This window comes from Lemur catta, chromosome 6, assembly GCF_020740605.2.
Source record: "Lemur catta isolate mLemCat1 chromosome 6, mLemCat1.pri, whole genome shotgun sequence".
Classification (NCBI taxonomy): Eukaryota; Metazoa; Chordata; class Mammalia; order Primates; family Lemuridae; genus Lemur; species Lemur catta.
This window is the reverse complement of record NC_059133.1, coordinates 94,280,935-94,291,469: the sequence shown is the minus strand read 5'-3', so window position 1 is coordinate 94,291,469 and position 10,535 is coordinate 94,280,935. Positions and strand designations below refer to the sequence as shown.

Sequence of the window (10,535 nt, the reverse complement as noted above, 5' to 3'; positions counted from 1 at the left end):
GTCTCATGGGCAGCTAAAATTATCTACAAATAAGATATTTTGCTCCCTCCCCTCCCCGATCCTTTCCTCGAATGACTGTACCGGTGGGGACGTGAGCCTCACTACTTTCGAGGCGCCCCGCAGAGGTGGCTGCGGCTTGGCTTTTCTGCTTCCTGTGCTGTCCCCGCGGGCAGCCCGGTGGGGTGCTCGGTCGCAGGGCCCGATCCCAGTTTGGAAGGAAGGGGCTTGGGAGAAGTTGGACGCTGGGTGGCTTGGGATGCTCCGATCCATCCCCCTCTCCCTGCCACGCTCACGCTCGCGCAAACACACGAGCGCACAGCCGCCCCTCCCTTGGTCCCTCTGCCCCCGCCCCCATACCTCTGTGCTGCGACCTCCCTAGACCGCCGGCACAGCGCCTGGGTGCCGGCCCCCGCCTGCGCCAGCGGCGAGCTCGCTGGGGAGCGATTGTCCTTGGGTGTGTTCCTGGTGTGGGGTGGGGGAGGAGTGGCGGTGGGCTTGGTGGGGGGGGGGAGGGGTCTGGAGCTGGAAGGGTCTAAGGTTCGGAGGAGGAGTTTATGCTGCAGACCCGATCCGCCTGAGGACGGGAAAGAAAGGCCCTTCTGCCTTGTAAAGAAAATCTTAAAGAAAAAAGAAAACCAAAAAAAATTTTTTTTTCAAGAAAAAGAACAAATAAGAAAGGCCGAAGACATTAATTAACATGTAAAATGTTATGATACATTGAATGTTTCGTTTTTTCCTGGATCTCTAAAAGGGAAACCTAACGGGGGGGGTTACTGAAGAATACTACTGATTTGGAAGTTTTTCTTTCTCTCTTTTTTTTTTTAAGAGGGGCTAGGAAAAAATGACCCCGTCCCCCTGGTGGCCCCCAGAGCGCAGTCCGCGGGCTGGGGCGCGGGCCTGCGCGGCGCGGGGGCGGGCGGTGCGGCGCCGAAGGGGTTAAGGCGCTGAGCGCGGAGCCATCTGGCCGGGTTGGCTGGTTATAACCGCGCAGATTATGTTCACGGGACTCAGAGTTGAAGGCTCCGCTCCCTACCGAACAGCTCCGCGCACCGCCCCGCGACACAGCCCGGCGCAACTACTTTCTTCCTTTTTCTTTCTTTCTTCCTCTGGTTTTTCCCCCGCTGGGTAGTGGCTGCAGCGGGGTGGGGGAGACTTTGAATGACCGAGCTCGCGTCCACCTTTCTCTTCATGTCGACGTCCCTGGAAACAGTCACACGGATGCCATGGTTACTTCTGCCACGGTAAGGGGAGGCATTGGGCACGTTGGGTGGGCAGTTCCGGGGCTGGGGAGGCCCAGGTATGGGGGGATTTTCCAGTGGATCAGCGCGGTAGGAGCCAAACTCCGCACCTCGCCCCACCCCCATCACACCGCACTCACTTTCCCGGGCTCGTGCCTTTCCCAAAGTTTGCACTGGGATCTGCCCAGGCCGAGGCGCAACCTCAACCATCCCCCTGCACGCGCGCGCGCACACACACACACACACACACGGACACCCCTCCCCACCTACTCCTCCTCCTCATCCCACTGCTGCCCAAGAAAACTGCCCTCAATCTGGGAAAGTGATCAGGTTTTAAGGGACCTGGATTGGGGGTGGGGGGCGAAGGCTGGGGGAAATGGGGACGACGGAAGGGCAGCAAAGGGATTCAACAGAATCACCCCCCTGATCCCTGTCCCACCCGTCTCCTCCTCCTAGAAGTCTCCCGGCGCATTCTATAACAAAAGGGGGTGGCGGACAGACCTGGGACGGGGAAGAGTCGAGGGTGCCGCCGCTGCTCCCGGCACGCGTCCCGCACCCTGCCGGCCACCGAGCCTGGTTCTCCCCTCGCCCCGACACAACTCCAGCCAGGGCGTCGGCCGGGGGAGGAGACGCGGAGCTCAGGACCTGGACGGTCGCTTCCCAGTTTGGGGAGTTGCGACTCTCAGCCCCGGGCCGTGTACCTGCGTTGGAGTCCCCCAAAAGCTTTCTTGGAAACGACCGGTCGCCCCAGGGTTGTCTTGGCTAACGCTCACCCGGTGTCTAGCCCACCCTAGGTCTTTGCCCAGATGTTGGATCCCGCGCGAGGCCCACACATCTGAGACTGCGCCAGGGAGCCGCGGGCACCGGGGCCGGGCCGTCCCTGGGGATTTCCTCGCGGGTTTTCACAGGCTGTTCTAGGAGCCTGAGCGGTGCATGGGGAAGGCTGGGACACCGGGGGACCCGTGGAGTTGGTCGGAGTTAAAAGGACCCACAAGGGACCGAGCTGCCCCATTGCCCCAGAGCTCTGCTTAGTGGTGGATGCTTGTGATGAAATTTGGGACGCTTGGGAGTTCGGGGAAAGGAGGGGCTGGTGGCCAGGGGCTGCGGTGGGGGAGGAGGACTCTTGCTCCCGCGGGCGCAAGCGGGTGCGCGGCGAGCAGGCGCGTCTCCTCGGCGAGAGTTCGGCTGCTGTGTTCCTTCATGTGCGCCTCACCGCACGCCACCCAGGCCCCTGCGCCCAGCCGTGCGGAGGCTGCGGGCGGGCGAGCGAGGATCCCTCTTTCTGGAATCCCGGCTCCGGTGGGATTCCAGGTGGGCAAACGCCGAACAGACCGGCTGGCCTGGACCTCTGGCGGCTGCGGCAGGTTCAGAGCCAGAGCGCGGGGCTCGGACTGAGCGGGAGAGCTGGGGCCACTGTGCGCCTGGGGACTTGTTTATGTGTGCGGAGCGGTGGGGGCGGGGGCTGGCGGAGAGGGGAGCGCCGAACTGGTAGGTGCTTGTCCTGCAGTCTGAGGTTTGTAACTCAGCCGATTACAGAATGTGCTGCGCGACCCCCTGTTTTAATAAAGAGATACCCTCTCCCACCCCGCAGAAACAGCGAACGAGGAAAACCTCTCAGCGCTTGTCCTAAATGTCAGGGTGGGAGAAAGTTGTAACATAGAGGGGACTTTTCCATCGGTTCTGTTTTCACAACGCTCAGAAATTCTGCGGCGTGCTCAGCCTGCCCCCCTCCCGCCCTCAATTCCTTCCTGACATGTGGCACAAAGAAAGTTGAGAGGTAGAATTCAGAGCATAAAACGCAACTGCCTCTGCCTTAGGCTCAGACACGCAGACTTGGGTATGGCGCTGGGTTAGGAGAGGAAAATAAAGGAGGCTCCAGCAAACGGTGTTGCAGGAAAGTAGAAAGTCTCGGGCGCTGGCCCTGGAGAGAGAGTGTGAGGTTTTGTGCTGGTGAGGACTGCATCATGGCTGGCCTTAGAGGGTTTGGTTCAGTGTGGAGGGGTTTGCTTTCCTATGGAGGGAGACTGTGACCCTTGGGTGGCCAGGGAAGGATGGGGGGGTGTTTCCCGGGTCTCTGAGTGTGAGTGCGGGGGGGGGGGGGGTGGCTAAAAAGCAGGCGCCCTATCCTGCTTTGCATGCCTCCGAGGTGTGCGTTTCTGGGGAGTCTGTTGGATGGGCATCTGTGTGCACAGCGGGAGGCCAGAGCTTGTGGGAACATAGGTGTAGCTAATGCGAAATCTGTGCCTACGAAGGGTGTCAGAGCAGGAGGAGAGGTGCAGTGTGCTGAAGACAGATGGCTTGTGCATGCCTGCACAAACACATGGAGTGGGTGTGGTGTGGGAGGGTGGCTGTGTGTGTGAGCGAAAGGTGGATGCGTGTGGAAGGCTGGGCGCCTGCGGATTACCAAGGGGATGTGTGCATGGGGCAGGGAAAGATTATCCAAGGAGAGCCGAGTGTGAACTTTATGAGTGTGCCCTGGGAAATGTGGCTGGAATGGCATTGGGGCTTGTGGGGGACAGAAAAGTGTAGCTCAGACACTCTTTATGGAGAGACAAGGGCATTTGCAGGGAAGGATGCTGGGTCGTTGTTTGCCTTTTCCCCTCTCTACCTCCTGGGAGAGGAGGGAATTGGAGAAGCTTAGAATGAAGGCTGTAGGTTTAAGGAGAAAAGTCCTCCTGGGTTGTTAGCCCTGGGTGGGAATAGGAAAGGATGTGTGCTTAAGATTGGAGTGAGTGGAGGAATCTGTTTTGCATGCTCAGCGGCAAGGATGCACGTTGCATAATATTGTATAATGGGTTTCTTATTTAATAGCAGAATTCACTATCACCAATTAATATTGATAATCAATTAAAATTAATGGAATACGTACTGGATTCTCAGCCCATTGCCTGCTACTGGGGCATGGCACACTGCCCTGGAAAAATTCCTGCCCAGGGCTCAGCTGACTGCTGCAGTTTTGCCAGGAATGGAGAGAGCTCAATGCTTGTTGAGGTTTCTTCAAGGTCTATAATTCAGTTTCTGGAGATGTTTATGGATCTTGGAGGCCAAAGGGAAGATGACTTGAAACATATCTGTGGCTTTGTAAAACGAGGGCATAAGGATAGGGCTGAGGTATACTTCTGCGTGTTAGGGAAGGAGCTGAAGAGTGTTGCTGTTTCTTGCAGGGGGTGTGGCTGGGAATGGGAGGGTGCTGAGCTTCGGGTCAGAATGCAGGTCCTGATTCATTTGAAGACTGAGTTTCTGAGAGTGGACTGTGCCTCCTTCCTAGCGGGAACCAGACTCCCACTAGGTCTGGTTAAGTGGTGATCAGGAGAGATTTGGGCCGGGAATGCTTGCTCATCTTTGATATTTTCTGGGCTGTGAGTGTAAAGCTAACCTGAGAGAGAGAGAAAGAGAGAGAGAGAGAGAGAGAGAGAGTGTGTGTGTGTGTGCACTGAGGGTTGGAGCAAATTAACTGGGGGAAAACTAGGGAAGAGGGATAGGAAAGACATATATTGTGGCTCTTGTGAGGGGATGCAGTGTGTGTTTGTGGAGGAATTCTACTTGTCTGGGGAAGGGTAAAAAGGGGAGTGAGGGTAAGGTGAAGCGGGTTGGGTTCACACCCTGAGATAACTACTGAAGCAACCGGATCAGATCAGGATGTGCTTTTGTGAAGCACGGATCCGCCTGCCTGGACCAGGCGCTGGAGAACCCCACTTGGTCAGGCTCTGATCCTGGAATGGCAATTGTTCAGGGGGACTGTGGACTTTATTTGACGCAAGACATTTTTTAATTCAAATTATAGCTGTGCCATTTTAAGGTTCTACCTTATTTATTAGGGGAAATTCGTCTATGTAAGAGACGGTTGACATAGGGCTTGACCGTTGGTCAGCAGGTGTGGTGGCAGATACCCTGAGGGCAGTGTGGTGAAGTGCAAGGCTCCAATTGGGGATGCCATGATTCTAGTCCTGTTCTGTCACTTTGGAAAAGTGTGACTTTGAGAACATTTTCTAGTCTCTCTAACTCTCCGTTTCTCTCTTTGTAAAATCGCAATGTCTGTAATGACTCAATAGGAGGAATGTTTACTTCTCTTTTCCCCCATCAAAACTTGGTGTGTTTAGTTGTACTAAGATGAAATCTAATTGAACACATCTCCACTGCTCACCTGCTGTGTAAACGAAACTTTCCGTAGCTGCCTCAGTTTACTCATTCCTAAGGTGGAGGTAGCCACACCTAGATGATGGGTGATGGAAATCTGTAAGGTCTTTGAACTATGCAGAAGAAAGGTAGTCTGACAATCAATGTTGTTAATTATCAGAGATGGACATTTTTCTAATTTTTTAATATCGGCTCTGCAGACCCAATGCCACAAAAATGTGATTTTGAGAACAGAGAATATAACGATTGTCCTTGGCATAGCTGCCATTTGAATAAAACAGGAGTAAAGTCTGGCCATTCTATGTTAGGTCTATGTCTAGGTCTGTTTTTCTCTAGACTGTGGGTCCTTATCAGGTAAGAGGAGAGCCTGGGCTTTGGGTCTGTGAGGTGCTGCCTGCCCAGGGCAGCAACTTGGGTGTGGCCCCTTTTTCCAGAGATGCAGATGGAGGCACAGAGGGCGAGGAAACCCACTGAAACCTCCGAGTCCTCCCAGAAGTCAGCACATGCTGTCAACTCCTGGCTCGGAGTCAGGATCCCATCCTTGAGTTCAGTGGCCATAAATAGTCAGGAGCTAAGCTATTTCCATGAGGCACTAAACCAATTCTGTTGCTTTTCTTGGCGAGATTGGGCCAATTAAGTTGATTGGAAGAGGTCACTGCTGATGGAGCTCACATTCCCCAGGCGGGACAGGCCAGCAGAGTTTAATTACATAACATTTCCCATCTCTGCAGTTCCACTCCCAGATGTATCAGATGGTCAGGCCTCTCCCGTTCCCCGCCATTCAGCTGAGCAGGCGGCTTCTGCTGCAGGCTCCTCCAGACCTTTGACAGCGCTCCCAGCCCGCTGGAGAGAATGCAGATCTGCGTGTTGGCTGGAAGTGAGAGAGGGGATTCGGGCCGACACAGAAGATCTTTGAAACCCACCACCCTGCTTCAAGCCTCACCAGCTGCTGTTTTAGTCTTTAATGAGGCAGTCAGTTTCTGGAGTTGGGGATGTTGAACTAATGACCGTTGCTAGGGTTTTAGATTTAGTTTTATTTAAAATTGAGTTTGTTGGAAAAGGACCAAATCTTCTACTGGAGACGAGCCTAAGCCCCGTGTGGTGCTGCTGATAAGGTCTGTGGATGCACTTTGTGCGTCGACAGGCATGCGTGCAGTGAGAGGAGACCACGGGATGTACGCGTGTGTGCGTGCTGGGAGACGCGTGAGCGCAGGAACTGCCCTGGGTGGACGAGGGGCATTGGCAGAGCTTATGTTATGGGTGGCAGGTATCTGGGTACCTGGCTCAGATTGGATTGTCATCAGACTGCGTCTTGCAGGTGGGCCAGTTCAAGGAAAAAACTGGGGGCAGCTTCTTTCAGATCGTTTGTGTTCGGGGGTGTGGGAGCTTGAAGTCCAAGGCCAGTGTAGATACTGCCTCCTCCTTGCCTGGGGGGATTTCTAGCAAGATCAAGACTAGACAAAGCCTTTCAGAGGACTCACTTTGAAATCTGTGAGAACACAGTAGATGGGCCAACAACTTTTAAAGTACTTTTTGTTGTTGTTGTTAGTTTTCCATAACTCAGCCTTTCATTTTATCTAAAAATATCAAAAGGCTAGAGATTGCATGCACCCCCAAGTGGTCAGAAAGCTTCTGATGTTCCTGTCCTCATCTGTGTCACTGTCCTCCTCAAACAGTATTAACTGGGAACCACTGAGGGCTGGCTGTGGCTCTGCGCGTCCTCACAGGACAAAGCTCTGACTGTGGTTGGGTTGGAAAAGGCAGATTTTGAAGTGAAATTTGTGTGGTCTGTTGTGATTGCTCACTTTTTAGCGACGTCTCCAGAGAAGACATTTACTGAGCCCAGATGTTTTAGGATTTGTTCAGTTAGGGATTTTTTGAAAGAATTAAGTTTCTCAAACTTTCAAGGCCAGAGTTGTCAGACTAAATGATAGTTTACTAATCTCAAAAGACCCCAGGCCAAGGTAATCTTAAACAGCATGAGGTGGCGGGCAGGTGGCCTGCTGACTTGGAGGTGGGGGCACAGGTTCAGTGACTGAGCTCTGTCACTAATGAGCTGTTATGTGACCCTGGGCATTCTCTCCAGGCCCTGATCTCCCCGTCTGTAAATGAAGGGCTTGAATTAGAAGATCTCAAAGTCCCATTCCAGTTCTGCTACCCTAGGATTCTACAGTGGCCCCATCCTCCTACCTAATCAGTGCATATATGCCTCACTTGGAGTGTACTTTGGCATACCCTTAATGAGCTCCTGTTTTTATCTTTGGGGAAATGGATGAGTCAAAGGCAGAAAGGCATGCAAAGAATTTGCCAGAGTGTTTCATTTTGGCCAGGAATGCTCTAGACTTTGGCTTAGCCTGCACAGGGTGTGCAGGGCTGAAAGGGGTTGGGTTTGGCTTTTTGGTAGGCTTGGTACTAATCATTCAGCTTCCACCAAATATCTTCAGTGACCAAGGTAAGTGTTCACCTTTAAGATGATTGATGATGGTAATGATAGTTAATATTTGAGTTCTTATTGGATGCCAGGCAGTATTACAAATACTACACGGCATTATCTCAGTACCTCAAATAACCCCATTTACACATGGGGTGTTGAGGTTACCTGAGGTTACGGGAAGTGCTTGTGGTCACACACTGGGTGTTGATGTGCAGGCTTTTCAGCCAGAGGCCTGTGGCGTCTGTCCCTGTCCATGATTTGCCAGTCAGATTCTCTTTTCTGCATATTGTGATGTCATCCAGATGGGAGCTGGTTCCATAGTGTTTTGCAAATTTGGTCACCCCACAGGGTAACCTGCTCCACTGGAAGGGTCCTTCTCATGTGCAAGACAAATGTTTAGGTTTGTTAGCCACCTGCTGGCAAGCATGTGTCAGATCTGTCTCAGCTTCCATCTGCCCTCCCCCTTTATATCCCATTCTGTTGACAAGGGAATCTGCCTTTTCAGAATGCAGGTATTGATTTAAGCCACAATTGCCTCCTTGTAAACTCTGTAACATTGGGGCTGGACATCTGGTTTTGATCCACACGCCCTCGAGAGGTGGTAGGTCTCAGCATTCCTGAGTTCTGGAATTGCACAAAATTGAAGTAAAAGAGAGTATGAATGGAGAACATGAGGTCTTTTCAGAATTCGGAAAATGTCTTTCGTTGATAGGCTAGAGAACTCGCACCATTCAGACTGGGGCCAAGGTTAAGGTAGATTTCTTGCTGGGAGGTTGGGGGGTGGGGTTGCTGCTCGGGACTGGGGTCCCCAGGCTGTGTTTGCTGCAGAGCAGAGCAGCTGCAGAGGCCTCTAGCCCCAGCACTTGCCTCTGCACCTTTCTCTGGGCAGTGCCAGAGTAGGGAAGCCCGGGATTCTCGAGATGGATGTCGCCCGCTTTGTTGGCTGTGACTGAAGACTCTGGTTCTTTCTTCCTCCACGGGTTTCCCACATAAACATTTTTAAGGCAATTAAGGAGAGATGACTTGGTTCTGTTGCTTAAAGGCATTTGCAATATTCAAATAACTGTAGAACACTAACCTAATGCAGGTTTGTAAGAACTCAAAAACATGTGTTTACTTGTTTAAAACAACTTTTCACGTGTGGTAGTGATACTTTTTTTCCTTCATATAGAGGCTGTAGCCTCTTTTTTTTAGGGAATAGCCAGGTTCTTGCTATTTAAGACCTTCTTCTGTTTCTAGGTCTAAGTCCCCAGCATTTAAAAATATCCTCCCCCTCTGGCTCCAGATTATCCCTTAGGGACTATGTTTCAAGTTCTCAGTCTGGGATTCATTCCATCCTGTGTCTAGCAGACCTGCCTCTGATGGTTCGTAAGGTACTTCCACTGGGTTCAAGGGAAGATGCAGCTCTAGGAATCACCTGATCTCCCAACAGGTGTGTCCCATGTGGGGAAGCAGCCCGGCCCCTGATACCCAGCTGGCCACCTTGGACAGCTTGCCACATTCTTCCTGCAAAGGACCCAGACTAGCTGTGTGACTTTGAGCAAATCACTTTCCCTCCATGGGCCTGTCTTTCCTGTCCTGGAAAAGGAGGGAATGGACTCATGAGAGCTGTGGTCCCAACCCAGGTCCGTGGCCTGTTAGGGACTAAGCTACAGAGCTCCATCCCCACCCATCCTTGGAAAAACTGTCTCCAATGAAACCAGTCCCCGGTGTCAAAAAGGTTGGGGACCGATGCATTAGAGGTCAGAAATACCCTAACAGGGTGACAGTTCAGATATTCCATTCAGCTGCTCCCCAGCCTCTCTGTGGCCCATGCCTGGGATTTCCAGGTATCCTGCTGGCCCGGAGGACCTACGTAGAGAAATGTGGAGGGGGTGGAGTAGGAAATTAAGTTATGTGCTGCCAGATAAGTCATTGAACATATGTATGAGTGCATGTTTATAAAACGCTGAAGAAGCAAGCTTGCCAGATTTGTGGCAGTTCTTGGATTGGAAGTTAGGAGTATAAGGAGAGGTTTATGTGGGATGAAATTGTCTGTGGGTAGCTGAATTCAGTAAGCTAAATCAGAGAGCTCCCAAACTATGAGCAGGGAGAGCAAACTCCACCTCTAACTCCTCCAGAGACCAACTGCAATTTTGGGAAGTCCCTGAACCCCACTGGGTCTCACTTTCCTCATCTGTTAAATAAATAAGAGAGTTAAGGGCTACTGGCTTAGATGATCTATAAAGTCTTTCCCACCTTATCATTAAATTGTGGGAGTTGAGGGCTGGTAGAAAAATCTGGATGGATGGATGGATGGATGGAGAGAGGGAGAAGGAGGTACCCTCAAATGGCTTAAATGTAGAGGGAAATGTTCCAATTGCAAAATGATATGAGTGGTAGAAATATATATCTATACGTGAATTGGAGATGGCATTGGAGGATATATTCTGTGTGCATATTGTGTTTCAAATGCTCACCCCTCTACCGTCACCAGTGGTATTAAAATCACATCTTAGCTTAACCATTGCCTCCTCCAGGAAGCCTCCCAGCATTTTCTCAGAGGGCCTGGGGCTCCCTTCCCAGCCTCCCTGTGCTGTACCACTTGGCAGCCTGTGTTTCAGTTGTATTCCTATCTTCTGCCTAGAACATGAGCTTCATGAAGAAAATGATCCCCCACACTTTGAATAGTGTCTGCCACAGACACCTGTTGGGTGAGTGAATGCGTGGCTGGTCACAGGTGAGTC

General features: G+C 51.9%; 1 protein-coding gene across 1 annotated transcript in view; it reads left to right on the top strand.

Annotated features, from left to right (window-relative positions):
* Positions 1-997: 997 nt before the first annotated feature.
* The window catches only part of NTF3 (neurotrophin 3), a 61,127-nt gene continuing 51,589 nt past the window's right edge, over positions 998-10,535 (top strand). Inside the window, exon 1 of the mRNA XM_045555282.1 lies at positions 998-1,241. Within this exon, the coding sequence (XP_045411238.1) occupies positions 1,224-1,241 (18 nt within the window). The 5' untranslated portion in view covers positions 998-1,223. The remainder of the gene's footprint in view (positions 1,242-10,535) is intronic.